This window comes from Theropithecus gelada, chromosome 20, assembly GCF_003255815.1.
Source record: "Theropithecus gelada isolate Dixy chromosome 20, Tgel_1.0, whole genome shotgun sequence".
Lineage (NCBI taxonomy): Eukaryota > Metazoa > Chordata > Mammalia > Primates > Cercopithecidae > Theropithecus > Theropithecus gelada.
The window spans coordinates 58,165,352-58,182,171 of NC_037688.1; the positions used below are offsets into that span (position 1 = coordinate 58,165,352).

General features: G+C 42.9%; 1 protein-coding gene across 1 annotated transcript in view; it reads right to left on the reverse strand.

The window, feature by feature from the left end:
- Positions 1–7,022: 7,022 nt before the first annotated feature.
- The window catches only part of HS3ST4 (heparan sulfate-glucosamine 3-sulfotransferase 4), a 438,327-nt gene continuing 428,529 nt past the window's right edge, over positions 7,023–16,820 (reverse strand). Inside the window, exon 2 of the mRNA XM_025370729.1 lies at positions 7,023–9,100. Coding sequence (XP_025226514.1) covers positions 8,464–9,100 — 637 coding nt within the window. The 3' untranslated portion in view covers positions 7,023–8,463. The remainder of the gene's footprint in view (positions 9,101–16,820) is intronic.

Below are 16,820 nucleotides of genomic sequence, written 5' to 3' on the forward strand. Positions count from 1 at the left end.
GAAAGATGGGCATCTTTCTCCTATTAAAGTTTCATGAGGACAGTTTAATGGGACTTCTTGTTCACAACCTTTCTCTAGCACCTGGCATAGTGATGATATATAAATGTTTACTCAACAATAGAGGAATGAAATAAATAAAAAGATCTCACAGCTCCTTGGTTTGGTTTAATAACTATCACTGCCTAAATATTCTTCCTTGTGCTTGTGTCTAATTTAGTTGATTCTGGATAGAGATAATTGCTCATGGCTTCCTCAGAACACCATCTTGCTCCCTATTCAAAGCAACTGCTCTAATGGTTGACAGATGAGATGTAGAGCCAGCAAAGGGCAGTAGATAACTATGAGCACTGATCCAACACATGCACAGGTCTAGGTTCACCTGCAGTTGTGTTCTCTGCAGGACTCTGAAGCACTGTCAGTCCAGCCTGTGAATATCTCATCCGTATCCTCTGACGCTTTGGGAAGGCTGTCAGAAAGAGTTGGACTACATTCCAGTGAGAGAAGCCTGGGGCCCATTCAGAATCAAGCATACACTTAACCCCTGCCTTTAGAAAAAGCCATCCTCTTAGCATGTTTAGAAACATTCCATTTCCAAGACCAATCTGTTAGGCAAAGCTACTTTTTTTTTTTGAAGGATTATTTATGAGTTGATCTTTTTAAAAATATCTTTTAATTTTACTTTAACTTCTGGGATACATGTGCTGAACGTACAGGTTTGTTACATAGGTACACATGTGCCATTGTGGGTTGCTGCACCCATCAACCCATCATCTAGGTTTCAAGCCCTGCATGCATTTGGTGTTTGTCCTAATGCTCTCCCTCCCCTTCCCGCCAACCCCACAACATGCCCTGGTGTGTGATGTTCCCTTCCCTGTGTCCATGTGTTCTCACTGTTTAACTCCCACTTATGAGTGAGAACATGCGGGGTTTGGTTCTCTGTTTCTGTGCTAGTTTGCTGAGGATGATGGTTTCCAGCTTCATCCATGTCCCTTGGAACCAACCCAAATGCCCATCATTGACAGACTGGATAAGGAAAATGTGGCACATATACACCATGGAATACTAAGCAGCCATGAAAAAGAATGAGCTCATGTCCTTTGAGGGGCAAAGCTACTTTTAAGTATAATTGAATTATCTCCTGAGTCTCTGATTTGAGGGTAGTGGGAAGTGCACAGGACTAGAAGTCAACAGATCTGGGATGGAAGCCTTGCTCTTCTGTGTTATCTTAGGCAAGACAAGGTAATTCCTAATTTTGCATCGGTACAATGAAGACATATGACATGGACTCTGAGGGTTCTTTACACCAAATTTCTCAGCCCCACTATTGACCTGCACTAGGATTCCTGCATCAACTTTTCCTGGTGCTCAGTGCTACCCTAAATGTCTTCTCTGACTTTCCATTGCTTTTTTTTTTTTTTTTTTTCCTTTTTTTCAAAATACCCTGCTCTGGAAAAAAAGAGCTATGGGACCCAGGTTCCCAAGGTTCATAGGATAGATAATCTGACATCTTTGTAAGGGGAGGCTTCTCTCAGTAGACACCATGTCATATGTGGCTCTGGAAGGAAATGGTAAAGGGGAAGAAGCTAAATACGGAGATAACCCATCCCTGAAAGGATTCATCCAGAAAACTTGCTAGGGAGCACTTCCTGGGGCCAGGTGATTAATAAGAGAAATCTCTGTTGTTCTGGGTTTCAGTTTGAATGCAGATCTCTATTTTCTCCTGGAAAAGAACCAGAGAATGGGTTTGTGATGTCTGAAACTGGCCAGATTGAGAAGTATTAACCCCAAAGAGCTCCATATCTCACAGTCAGTCCGTCTTATGCCCCACAGTTATTACAACAACAGGGATATATGAGTCCACTCACAGCCAGAAAGAAGCTGTGATGAAGATCTTTCTGATTCCCAAAAATGAAAGACTGTTGTAGTTCTAGTCTGTTCACAGCCTCATGGACGACTCCCCATGTCATTGTTGTCTGCAACTAAAACTCAGTATCAATTCTCCTGCCTATTTAAAAATAATTTTTTCCACGTGGTCCAGAATGATTAGACAGGATCACAGCTATTCAAACTGACCTTTCCTGGGCTTAGAAAAATACCCTTTTAAATCATGTTGACTACCATTATTAGGGCAGGCTGCACTGTCACTTCCTTCTCCCATTATTCTGAGCCAGCCACTTCATGGTTTTACTTCAGTCATTACCTTGCTTTGGAAGTCTGGAAAAGTCTCTTGCAAACCCAACTCCTTACAGTCCCCATCTTTAAAATACGGTCGTAACACCTGATTATCCCTGAGCTAGAGGACAAGTCTACCTTATATGTTAATTTAACTAAAGCTGTGTATTGTGCAAGTGTGTTTTACTTTGAACTATTACTGATTTTAGCACATTTTCAGAAAAGATGAATTTCAAGTGGTTTGGTGTTTCCTTCTGGATGTATGAGTCAATAGGCAGCTGACACCTAAGGGTATCATCAAAGATATCCCTTGAACTTGGACCAAAGACAATACCAAGGAAACTATAGGTGGTAGAAGGAGCCTGGGAGGATTTATGTTCCCTATTAATGGCTTGGCTATGGTCATTTAAAAAAAAGAGATAGCATCTTCCCTTCTGGGCAAATATTTTTCTTGTTAACCACGTTCTTTATGCATCTATCTCTCTCTCTCTTTCTTTCTCTCTCTCTCTCTCTGTCTCTCTCCCAAATATTTGTCTTCTTAATTACTCAATCTTATAATTGTTACCTTTTCTTTTGTTAGTGTCTACCACTTGGTGCTTTGTAAGAATTGTCTTAGAATTCGGGATGAGACTAAATGCTGCTGAGTGTGGTCTTTATTGCAACAAGTACTTGGTGGTTTTCCCTTCCCCCTAGTTGGTTATCCTCCGTATTATCTCCCCCTACCCTGCTTCATTTCATGTACACTCTGTATGTCCCTCCTCATTTAGCCTAAATCCATGTCCATCTTCCCCACTGGGCTGGGAGTGCCAAGTGTCAGGGTGAGTCAGCTTTGCTCTTCCCCATATCTCTTCCTGTTACCACTTGGTCACTCCACAGATGTGTGTGTGTGAATTAAAGACTGAATAAAATATGACAGCTTCTAGAGCAGCGTTGTTTTCCCATAGCCCAGGGACACTAGAGATTCTTGCTTATCTTCCATTCATGGACATGTATTTTATTAGCCTTGATTTCCTGCCTTGATGACAGAAAATATACTATTATTACCTCGTCATATAAGAATTTTCACAATTTGAGAAAGTGGTTCCATTTATCTCTTATGTCTGAAAATGACAAGTCTACATTCTTTTGAGAAACTGGGAAATGCATGAACTCATCTCTTTCCACCCTAATTTGTTACAGGAAGAACCTGAGGAGATCTGCCAATCCCAACTTATTTCCGGAAAGCTACGAGAGCTGCTCCTAAGGATGTGCACTGCTTCCAAACCATCTTTGTCTTCCATGTAAGCTTTTAGGATTCAGAACTTCAAGCACTGAATACATAGCCTGAAAGCTCAAAAACATCGCCCTCACCTTCATTTCAAGAGAATATGTTTGGCTCTGTATGAATGAATCTCGAAGCCTTGTTATATCTGAAAGAACTTTGAGTATGCAGCAAGGGAAAGGCCACAGTGGGGAGAACCCATCTATGAATTCGGTGGAGAAAAACCCTGTCTTTGGGTAGGGGAGAAGGTTTTGCATTTGAGTGTCTGAAATTCAGCCCATTCAGTGCCATTTATAGGGAGCTCTTCTTCTGGCCTTGACTTTAAGCACATCAATGGTGCTTCACTTTCCCTTAGCACTCTCATTATTGTTTGGTCTGAGTAAAACAGCGCTTTCACCTGAACATAGTCCCTGGAACACTGTAAAGGCATGTTGTTGTGGAAGGGGTTTGGGGAACCATTTTTTCTTCTCCTCTTCTTCCTTCTTAATCTTCTTCACAATTAACTTCTTCACCATCATCATCACCATGGTCATCTTCATCACCATCACCCCTGCAGTATGATCACCATCACCATTATTATCATGATCTTTATCACCATCAGCTCTGCATCATTATCATCATCATTGCATCCCCATCATTATCCTTATCACCATTATCTCCACAGATCATATCATCATCATCACCAACGTCACGACCATCATCATCACCATCAGCTCTGCATCATCATCATTGTCATCACCATCATCATTATCACCATCACCATCACCATCATCATTATCACCATCACCATCACTACTATCATCTTTATCACCATCAGCTCTGCATCATCACCATCATTATCATCATCATCATCCTTATCACCATTGGCTCCACAGATCATCATCATCACCATCACTACCATCACCATCACCATCATCACCATGCGCTCATCATTATCACCATCATCATCATTGTCATCACCGTCATCATCCTATCACCATCATCTCTGCAGTATCATCACATCACCGTCGTCATCTTTATTGCCATCAGCTCTGCTGCATCGTCATCATCATCACTATTCTTGTGTCAACGAAGTACTTAATTCTTTTCAAATACTTTCCCATCTATTAACTCATTTTGATCATCAGAAAAACTCTGGGTGGTATGCCAGCAGAAATTAAGTATACTCATGTTACAGATATGAAAACTAACTTTCATATTGATAAATCTAGTTGTCCAAGACACAGACAGAGGCAAGGATAAAACCCAGTGACCTCTTTCCCGACCATAGTGAGGCAATGAGAAGTTTTCTTTGTGAAATAAAGAGGTGGGTGAATGAGAGGGGGAAAGAGTTGGGGTCTTAAAGAAGTGAGGCTCAGACTGGACTCCTAGTGCTAAGGGATTGAGCAGGCCACACTCTCCTTAACTTAAAATCTGATCCGAGGGGCTCTTGAAGTTTGCAGGGAATCCCAAAGAAGGGTCACATATTTACTATTCTAAAGTCGTGACTTTCATACACAGTCCAAAAGATAAATGGGCTGCTGGATGCTTTTGATTATTATTGTTGTGTTTTGAGCTGGTAGGTCTAAGTCAAGGTTTTCACACCTTTCAGGTACAGAATGATATTGGCAGAAAGAGACGAATACAGGAGCAATGACAGCTGCACTATTTGGGAGGATGAATTCTCCTTTTCCCGTCTCTGAACCACACGCAGCAGCCTTCCCAGAGCCATGAATCATCCATTTGAGGGAAAGGAGGGGGATAGAAAATTAAACATAATTTATGCTTTGCTAATTGAAATCAAATACAAAATTCAATCTCCCGTGAGTTGCAATGCTCACGTTTAAATAGAGCGGAAGTATTATTAACCTGACTCTATTTCAGCAAGTTGACTTAGCTTTTCTGGATAGAAAATAATTCCTTCATCAAGTCTCCACATTGCAGAAGGGGACATGGCTAAGTGGTTCACTCCCAGAGTGACAAGGATCAAGCTAGAGTAGACACTGAAGAAAATGGACCTTAAACATGACAAATTTGCATTTCTCTTCAGAACCACGAGTTTTCAACTATAACACCAAACACTATTAAATATAAAAATCCCCTAGATCCCAAGGCTTAGCCCTCTGCCCTCTTTCTCCAGGGAATTTTAACCTCCTGTTGTATGCAAGGATGTATAAATAATTTAAGGGGGGTTCTCCACTTTTATTTCCCAGGTGAAATGGCTTATTCACCATTGGCTAACCACATTACAAAATGGATTTGCTTGTCATATTTTGGGGACGTATTTATGTGAGGACACATGTTTTGGAGGCAAGTCTTGATGTTCTGGGTTTTTAAAGACACATAGACAACCAGGGAGATGGAAAATGGAGAGTAGGTATGACTGAGGGTCCAAATGAATATGTGCCTGCCCAGAATGGAGGTGATGAGAGTAAGCTAGATTAATAGGTCGTTTATTTCTTTAAAGCATTGCTACAACCAGATTCTCCTTTGTCTAAGTTTTTTTTTTTTTTTTTTTTTGAGACGGAGTCTCGCTCTGCCGCCCAGGCTGGAGTGCAGTGGCCAGATCTCGGCTCACTGCAAGCTCCGCCTCCCGGGTTTACGCCATTCTCCTGCCTCAGCCTCCCGAGTAGCGGGGACTACAGGCGCCCGCCACCTCGCCCGGCTAGTTTTTTGTATTTTTTAGTAGAGACAGGGTTTCACCGTGTCAGCCAGGATGGTCTCGATCTCCTGACCTCGTGATCCGCCCGTCTCGGCCTCCCAAAGTGCTGGGATTACAGGCTTGAGCCACCGCGCCCGGCCCCTTTGTCTAAGTTATAAGGGCAACACTTAACCCTCTTGCCACTGAACTCCAAAAGAGCACACGTTTCTGCAGGGAAGCCATAACACTGTGGAGGTCACTTCCCTTGGAAATAATTCCCAGAAAAGCAAAAGCATAAAAGGAGGTAGGAGGGAGGGAGAGGAGGCAAAGAAATACACAGGAAAGTCTTTTCCTCCAGTTCCTCTCAGTTCCAGCTTCCCTAAGAATATTTTTGAAAGGATGAATTCCTGAGCCTCGCCTTAGAGTTTCTGATTCATGAACAGATCTGAAACAGAGCTCAGGAAGCTGTAAGCTTGAACAAACTCCATGGCTGACTCTGATGGGTAGGGAGGACTGAAACTCACTCACGCCTTGCTCTGCTTATGAAACCAAACCCCACATGAGTCCCACAGTTTGCCCTTCTAAAAATGAGTGCGTTTTCTTCCTTCAAATGTGTATGTATGCATTTTGATCTGTTTCTTCTTTTGCATTGATAGTGCAGGTATATGGGTTGCCTTCAGCTCAATAACTGCTTTATTATCTGGAAAAATTATTTGTAAGGCTGTTTATGAATCTGGCGTATCAGTCCATTCCTTGCTGGGATTGGTTAAGATAGGAAAAGCTGCACTCCTTTTAGGACCCACCTGCTTTGCACTATTGCAAGATTTATTGTGCTCTGCAGACAGAACCTTCTGAACATTCTTGACTCTGGGACTTTCTGGCCGTCTCAGAGAGAGGATGCTCCTGGCATTCCAGAGGAGGGGGGAAGATGGAGATGATCAACACAAACACAGCATCAAAACCCATTAATCAGGTTGCATTAAGCTTTATAATAACACAGTTTTCATTTAGCGGGAGAAATGACAGTTTAATAACAGCTGAACAGATTTAACTCCCCCCACTCATATAAATTTCCAGTTTTACTAGAACAATTCCCGGTTTTGGAGACCTGTGAACAAGTTGCTTTATGTCAAATGATGCATTTTAATTGAATCAAACTGATGGGAAGGGACACTTCATTCAGCAGCCCTTGATGGGGATGTCTGCAGACAGTCCTTGCTCACCTCAACCCCCATAAACTGGATCTGATGAATGGAGTCAGCTTTCTTGCCACTACCCCACTCTCTGCCATCTCTAAATAGAGAAAATGAAGCCCGAGGTGGTGGTGGTGGGGCAAATTGGAAGAATGATGACTGCTCCTCTCCCCATTACATGGCTAAGGATTACTCCTAATAACAGACTTGTCAACTTTCTGGTCTTTGCCCTTCTGGGGACCTAGGGGACAGAGTTCACCCCCAAAAACATGCCTCAGAACCATAGTGCTTGGGAGAGATGGGCTTCAGGTAAGGCAACCTCCCACCAAGAGGACAGGATTTCTTCTTTTACCCCCAGATATGGCCACTCATCTCTGCCAACCTCAGAGCTCTGACCTCAGTTATAATTACTTTACTCTTAGAGCAGCCCTGTGGCCCTGATCTGAACACAAGAGCATACGCTAAGCTTCTCCACAACCCAGGATACTCATGAAGAGCGAGACCCAACCCCATTAAGAGGGCTCTTGGAAAGAAGGCTTTGAGGGGTGTCAGCTTTTATCTTCCTTCGCGTGTGTGTGTGTGTGTGTGTGTGTGTGTGTGTGTGTGTGTTTGGTGAGGAACGTGCATGCCTCTGCCTTCATGATGTGGGGAGGGAGGAAGTCAGGGGTTGTGGAATGAGGCCTTTAAAGAGAAGACTACAAACACCTTAGAGGGAGGACCTTGCTCCCTAGGAGTCCTGGAGCACTCAGCCACAAAGTGCACTCTGGAGAGAAGCCCAAGCAGAGGTGTAGACAGAGTGCCCGTGACAGATACAGGGCTAGAACCCTGGCTCCCCAAGCTAAAGTGAGAACCCCCATAAAGCAGACCCTTTTTGTCACTCACATATACATTAATAGCACTGTCTCTGACATTGACAGCTATTTATCCTCTGTCTTCAGGCTATATTAACTAGCAGAAGATAAGAATGAACAGTGGGTTCTGGTGGCCATCTGGTCAACCAGAGGCTGCTGCCCAGATGGGCCTGGTTCCTCCATGGGGATGCCGTGGGATCCACCTGTTTGCCTAAGCTAACAACACTGGAGGCAATCCTGGCTGCATGAAGGAGGAGGAGATCTACTTGGCACTCCAGCAAGTGAAGCTGCAGAAGCTGGGGTATTCAAGGACTCAGGCAAGGAGCCTCCTTAGCTATTGACTAGCCTTCTTCTGCCTCTCTAGCCTCATTTATCACCCTCTTCCTGTTCCCACTGAAAATCTTGGCCAGTCATTTGGTAAAACATCATGTTGAAGGGTTTGTAGAATTTCCTCAGTCTGTGGATGACATCTGGGTCGATGCGAGGATGAGTCCGACCTTTGCTCTTGCCTAAGCACCTCGGGGCACTGCTGTCTTCCGGCTTCTTTAGGCAAGGGAACCCCTTGGTTTTGTTGAAATAGAAATGCTTCTCAGTCACAACACGTTTGAGGCCTAGAAAATCCTGTACTTTGGCCATTTCCCCGGCGGGGTCCACAATAAGCCGCTCACCACTGACAAAGAGGATCTGGGAGAGGGGGAAATACTGGAGCCAGTTTTCCAGGTGCAGAGCATAGATCCCTATTCGAATGGCACTCCAGGAAGCATCGATCAGCCCGAGGGTCCGGTTTTTGAAGGCCAGCACCTCAAAGGTGGGGATCTCGGGTTTCTTTGACAGTGTCTGCGTGTAGTCAGAGATGGCCCTGGTCACAGGGTTTCTCACCACCACAATCAGTTTGATGTCCTTGGCCATGGAGTGAATGCGCTTGGGAGCCTCGTTTGTCACAAAGTAACTTGGAGTCTTCTCCATGGTTATTTGCCCATCCAAAGTCTTGGGCATCACATTTCTAGGAGAGGGAGGAAAAGGGAAGAGAATGGTTATTCCTATCCAGAAATATCTTAACTTCTTCCTAACCAGAAATATCTTACCTTCTTTGCACAAAATGTGTGATATAAACAACCTAGTTTGCAACCACCAAATAAAATTGATAAACACTTGGAAGTTCTTCTTACCTATATCTCCCGACTATAGTCTTATCTTCACTATGTATTATCAGAAAAGGCAACATAAGGCATATGCATTCTCTCCTGGGAACGTTATATCCCTTATATATCCCTCGGTTTAAATGGCTATTCTATCTCTTACCAGTTATGTTTAACCTAGATACACCCTTGATTTCTCTACATACTAGTTGTATAATCCCTGAAATGGAGATAATGATAGCACTGACTTCACACTGTAGTATAAGGATTAAGGGAGATAATGCTTAAAAAGCATTGAGCAATGAAGCTGGCATGTGTAAGAGCTCAATACATTAAATAAATTATTATTGTTGTAGTAGTTTTTAGAAAATCTTTGAGCTCAACAAGACCTCAAAGCTTATCTAGTCCAGGATTGGCAAACTACCTCCTGCCTCCTATTTTCGTATAACTCACAGATAAGAATGATTTGTAATCACTGAATTGTTGTTGGAAAAAAAAAAAAACCAAAATGATAATAATAATAATATTTTGTGATGCATGAAAATTATATAGAAATCAAATTTCAATGTTTATAAATAAACATCCCTTGGTACACAGCCACACTCATTCATTTACATATTAATCTAGGCTGCTTTTACCGTAAAACAGCAGAGCTGAGGAGGTAACACAGAGGCCATGTGGCCCAAAGAACCTGATGTATTTACTCCTTGTTCCTTTAAGAAAGAGTCTGCTGATCCCTGACTTGGTCCAAAGGCATTATTGTGCAAATGAGAAAACTGAAGCCTAGGGATGGGGAATAAACAGACAGGCTTTGTGACCTCAGCAAATTGAATTACATCTTTGAGCCTTATTATCTTCATTTGTAAAATCCTAAAACCTACCTCAAGTCCCAGCACTTTGGGAGGCTGAGGCAGGCAGATCACGAGGTCAGGAGTTCAAGACCAGCCTGGCCAAAATGTTGAAACTCCGTCACTACTAAAAATACAAATTTAGGCCCGGTGTGGTGGTTCACGCCTGTAATTCCAGCACTTTGGGAGGCCGAGGTGGGTGGATCACCTGAAGTCAGGAGTTCAAGACCAGCCTGGCCAACATGGTGAAACCCCATCTCTACTAAAAATATAAAAACTAGCTGGGCATGGTGGCGGGCACCTGTAATCACAGCTACTCAGGAGGCTGAAGCAGGAGAATTGCTGGAACCTGGGAGGTGGAGAATGCAGTGAGCCGAGATGGAGCCATTGCACTCCAGACAACAGCGAGACTCCATCTCAAAAATAAAAAAATAAAAGAAATTAGCCAAGCGTGGTGGCACGTGCCTGTAGTCCCAGCCACTCAGGAGGCTGAGGCAGGAGAATCGCTTGAACCCAGGAGGCGGCGGTTGCAGTGAGCTGAGATGGCGCCACTGCACTCCAGCCTGGGTGACAAAGCGAGACTTCATCTAAAAATAAACAAACAAGTAAATAAATAAATAAATAAATAAATAAATTAATTAATTCAGTTGAGAATAAAACGACATATAAAATGAAATATCTAGCCTAGGTCTGGTTCATTTTATGGGATTTTATTCTTTCTTTGCTCCCAGAATTGGCCAGCGAAGCCACTGACAGATCCCATAGCAGGGTCCGTATCTCTTGGTTCCCTTGCTAAGGCTGCTCCTCCACTCCCATTCCTCCATCCAAGTTTGCCTCCAGAGTAGCCTTATCTTATTTAGGAGTTCCAAGCTATTAATATTAAAGGGGTTTAATGCCATTTTCCCCTAATCTCAATGAGGCAGGCTTATCAATAAAATGAAGCTTAGAATGCCATTATACAGTCAATTTGCTATAGGCATATGTAGACCAAAGTTAATTGACGATAAACCTGTTCAATACCTGTCAGTACAGCAGACCATCTGCCACCATGTGCTCCATTAAATCTATTCACTTCCAGCCTTGCACCAAAGTGGTACATTTAGGATTACACAAGACCTCTTTGTTATGATGACATGCTTTTAAATGTCTTAGCTAATAAAACTTAATACAGACGAAGATCCCCTAGCTTCTCCTACCATAATTAAATTTATTTACTATCGCGTGTGTGGAGAAAGAATGACTTTTCTTTTATCTCTAATTCACATGCTCTGTCAATAATTAATTGCAACTGGGTTTTGAGCTTTCTCGGCAAGCACTTTTATGAGGCAAGAGGAATGTGCCTCGTAGAGAAATTCACAAAGAGCTGGATGTCGTTAGGGTGTAATGGTTGGGCAGCGTGGTGTTTTCAGATCAAAGCAATAGCCCTGGCCATAAACAACCATGCTCATCTTGGAGTGACATATTCTCCAAAGTAGTTTGAATGCCTTTGTGTGTGTCTGTTTGGTTCTCAACAGATCAATTTGTCTAATTTGGAGCAACAGGGCTAAGGAGTGCAGCCCCTGGGAATCAGATTTGCCTGAATTAAGAGTTCTGATTACCCATGCTACCTTGATGAAGTTATTTAACCCATTTTGAACCTTAATGTTTCATCAAAGAAAACGGTTAATAAAAGGCCATGCCTCATAGAATTTTAACGAAGATAAAATGTCATAATGCAGGTAAATCACTTAGGATCGTGCCTTTTCAATGTTAGAATTTTTTTAACTTAAGCCAGCTGGCCAAAATCAGGATTATTCTTACAGCAATTCTTACAGAAGGGCAAGGAAAAAAAAAATACTGCATTTGACGAAATGGAAAAGGCTGAAAAACATGGGATCTAAGGAACTGATCTAGAAAAAAGTATACTCTAATTCATGCCAATATCATCAATTGCACTTCCAGGTCTGGAGGCTGGTGTGCAACAAGGGAGCTACCATTAGTTCAGCCTGAGTATAGGAAATATACTGACATCTTATTTTTATTTCAAGTGGAGAGATACATTCCCTTGTTTTATTAAGCAACTCATATCCGATTATAAAAATATTAGATAAATCTTGATACAAAAACACATCACCTGAAAATAGCTATTTTGACATGGCCTTTTCCAGATTTTAGTTCCTCTGATGTATTTTTGTGTGTGTATTTTGTTGCTTTTTTTTTTTTTTTTTTTTTTTTTAGTGTAGGAGCAGCTGCTTGACTTTTCTTTTCATCCATTCTTCACCTTTCCCTTCTTAGACCTCAACGTTTCTCTTTGCATTGAGTGCCATTCAAATTCATCTCCTTTACTTCAGCTGATTGACAACCTATCAAGATCTTTGTGGATCTTGAGTCTTTTATCTGAAGTGTCTGGGACAAAATGGTACCCAACGTATAAGCTGGTAGATTTAGGAGAGTAGATATGTGCCTAGCTCACTGCTTGTTGCAAAAGGAAGTAAGAGAAGGCATTGCTGAAGGCTTTGGAGATGGTAGAGGAGAGCAGAGGACCCTAAATAGCTTTGACCATCATGCTACCCATGAATGTGAAAAGTATATACTTTAGGAGAGTTTCTGCATTTGGGGCACACATGGGGAGACTCTCAGTAAGCCACGATTCAACCAATGTGGCATGAGTTATCCAGTTATTTTGTCAGTAAGAAGATAACCAGTAGGTGCTTAAAATCTGTAAAGGACAAAGCTCCCTTTCCTCAAACTGATTCTGAAACAGTTATAGTCATTCATTCATTCCATAAATGGTCACGTATAGGGAATGTAACAGTAAACAAAACCGATGCAGTCCCTTCCTCCACTAAGCTACCAGTCTAGCTCCTGCAGCTGATACATAAAGAGCTCTTTATAGCATCATACAATGAACTATTTAAATCAGCAGAGCAGGCATCATTATTAGTCCAGTTTTACAGAGAAGGAAACAGGAGCAGAAGCTAAAGATTTGTTTCAAGGTCTCACTAAATGTGTATGTTGTTTCTAAGTTGAGTGGCTGAGCAAAAGTAATTCAACACCAGGATCGGTGTCTAATACCAGGCCCTGGCAAATAACAGGTTCTCAGTGCCTATCTGTTGAGTGAATAGATGGGTGAATGACAAGCCATTAATCTCCACTCCTAAGTGTAGGCCAGTCCTAATATTAGGTTTTTGTTGTGATAGGTTTTGATGCCCCAATCTTCCTTTTCCCCACCTTCATCTCACCAGGGGTCTCACCTGGGCCTCCAATCCAGTAACTACTTCCAAACCATGCTGGTCTCCCCCTTCCTGTAAGATTAGAGGAGGCATCTCTCCTGTGGATAGGACCAAAACCCTTGCTAACCTAGGCTTTGGATCTTATTCCCTTCCAACTTTTCAGGCACTTTTGCTCTCCATTTCACTTCTCTCTTCTAGGTTTTAAGTAAGTTCATTTTAACTGCATCTGACACTGCAATATACACATGTTTTCACATTTTGGTGTGCTTGAGGAACAGAAAGAAGACCAGTAATGCTGGAGGGGAGTGAGCAAAGGTAAGAAAGTCAGAAAATAGGCTGAGAGAGACAGACAGGGAATAGACCATGGAGGGCCTTGCGGGCCATGGAAAATGTACTGGAATTGTTTTCCTTATGTGATGAGAAGCCACGGAAGAATATCTCACAGAGGAGTATGATACAATTTACACTTAATTTTCTTTTTCTGGTAACGCTGCTGAGAAAAGATAGAAGTGTGGCAGAGATAGAAGGAAAGTAACCTGCTAAGAGACCATTTTAGGACAGAAAGAGAGAGAAATGGTGGGGGTCTGGGTGTAGGTGGAGAGGGCAACACAGAAAGAAGTGCTCAGAATAGGAATAGATTTTAAAATAAGGCCAGCAGTCCTTAATGATGGGTGGGATGTATGTGCAAGAGAAAGAGAAGCATCACAGATGACACCAACATTGTTGGCCTGTGCCAGTGGCTACATGGTAGCACGGTTTACTGACGTGGACACTACTGGGAACAGGGCAGGTTTTAGGGGAAGATACCAAGCCTAATTTCAGACTTGTCATATGAGATATGTCCTACATACCCAGGTGGAGGGATTGAGTAATCATGTTGATGCAGGAGGCCGAAATCCAAGGGAGATCCCGATGAGAAGTGGACATCTATGTCATGTGCTCAAGTTCCACCTGCCAGGGAGTAGGGAGAAGAATGTCTGCCCTCTTTACCTTTGTTAGAAGAAGATGCGACTGTCCTTTGCCTATGCTGGGAGTTCCCTCAAAACTGAAAGGTGTTCAGATGCTAGGTATGCCAAAATATTTTTGTTTTATTTCATTAAAAAGATGTTCATGAACTTCTTCTAATTCCCAGAGTCCTTGTTAACCATCTGCATTACAGAGCTTAGAATAATGTCATAATATGATTTTTTTCCCATGTCCTTCAGGGCTAGTCTCAGTTCCTTGGGGACGTAGGCAAAGTTTTAATCACCTTTGTATCCCCAGTGCCAAACATAGTGTCTGACACATACTAGCTGCCCCATTACTATTTGTGGTTATCGGATGAAAGACAAATGACATTCCAATGAATACGCGGTCCCTGGAAGTCTGGAGAATTGAGGCAGTTTGCAGGACATGGCTTATCTAAGTAGGTGTTCCATGCATGGAGTTCAGCGTTTCTGAGTTTCCTCCCATCCCTGTCTGAAAGACCATGCACTTCAGCATGGACCATATGGTGAGAAAACACTGCATCTGGGCTTGGCACAGCTCGTTAACAGTATCTTGGGCGCTCAGAGCAACCGTGACATCAGCGTCAACACACAGTCCTGAAGCGCGAACCATTCTGCAAGATCACACATCTGCTCTCACAGCCCCAAATGTTTATGAGACACTCTCCAACTCACTCACCCTGTCCCCACTGCACTCTCCTGGTCCTGGTGCTTTGCTAAGAACAGCCCAGTTTCTTTTTTTAAAGAGTTAGGGTCTCACTCTGTTGCCCAGGCCGGAATGCACTGGTGCGATGATGACTCACTGCAACCTTGAATGCGTGGGGCACAGCCACTTTTGAACGCAGGTCAGCCTCTGGGGTCCTCAGAGGAAACAATAACAATAGCTAACATGCAGCCTCGACTGACACAGCTATTCGCTGAGTGCTCACTCCATGCTATGTTCTGAGGCTGAGAGTTCAAACTCTGAAGCTAGACTGACGTCTCTAAGCATTTTCAGACAATGGACTCACCAGCCCAGCAGTTAAGATCAGAGACTCCAGGAGCTAGACTTACCAAGTTTGCATCCACTGATTAACTGTGTGATCCTGGGCAAATTACTTCACTTAAGTAATATGGGTCTATTTCATTATTTGAAAACCAGGCATCATACTAATAATACACCTTCTCATGGGGAGTTTGAGAGGATGAAAGGAGTTGATATGTAGAAGAGTGATTCTCATATGGTAAGTTTTCAATGCAGTAGCAATTAATTTTTTTTTTTTTTTAGACGGAGTCTCACTCTGTCTGTCACCCAGGCTGGAGTACAGTGGCGCAATCTCGGCTCACTGCAAGCTCTGCCTTCCAGGTTCATGCCATTCTCCTGCCTCAGCCTCCCGAGTAGCTGGGACTACAGGCGTCCGCCACCACGCTCGGCTAATTTTCTTTGTATTTTTAGTAGAGATGGGGTTTCACTGTGTTAGCCAGGAAGGTCTCAATCTCCTGACCTCGTGATCCGCCCGCCTTGGCCTCCCAAAGTGCTGGGATTACAGGTGTGAGCCACTGCACCCGGCCGCAGTAGCTATTAATTTTTAAAACAACTCTTAAAAGAAGGTTTTATTATAATCCCCACTTTAGGGATCAGGAAACTGAGATCCAGTGAGATGGATTAATTTACCCAAAGCCACAAGAGGTGGAGTCGCAATTCAATCCCAAGTCTGTCTGACACCATAGCCCAAGCTCTTGGCTACTGCCTGACAATGCTTAACCAAACAGCAAAACCTCAGCAAGGTTACATGACTAGACCAAGGTCACTTGTAGGTGGCAAAGTTGAATCTTAAAAGGAGACACATCGTATGTTCTGCAAAGCTGAGCTATCCCTGACTTGCCACTGGGAGTTACAGAAACCCAGACTAGAATCCCTAGAAATTCTTGCCAGATCAAGCTACATCATTCAATTTGTGATATCTCTCTCCAGGGCCTCCTCAATTGAAGCAAATGGATACTATCATGAATGTCGAGGGAGAAAGCAATCACCCGTATTAGATATAAAGTGTTCATTCTCTCTGGAAGGGTCAGGAGTGGAGCTTGCCTTTGGCTTGCCTGAATTACAGGTGTGTGGGCATCTTACATTTTCCCAAATGCATTATCCAGTGGAACAAATGGTGCATAAATTAGCAATATTTTCTGAGCCCTGCTGATGAACCCAAGAGGATGGTGGTTAGAGCAAGGGCATGGGGTGAAGCAGGGCCAGTTCCCCTGCACAGAAGAAAGAAACTCACTTAAAATTCAATGGAGCACCTGCTTACTTGCCAAGCACTGAGGAAGGCAATTTCACATATTATCCTAGTTAAGTCTCACAAGTACCATACAATTCACTGAGCCCATTGTAGAGATGCAAAAACTTGGAGTCAGAAAGACAAAGAACCTTGTCCAGGGATGCAGAGCCGGGACCTTGCCCTGCCCAGTTATGCTGGAAAGTTCATTGTGTTTTTCAAACCAAAATTCATGAATTCTGAAAATCTGAAGGCAAAAAGTCAAACCATTTGGAGACCACATTCT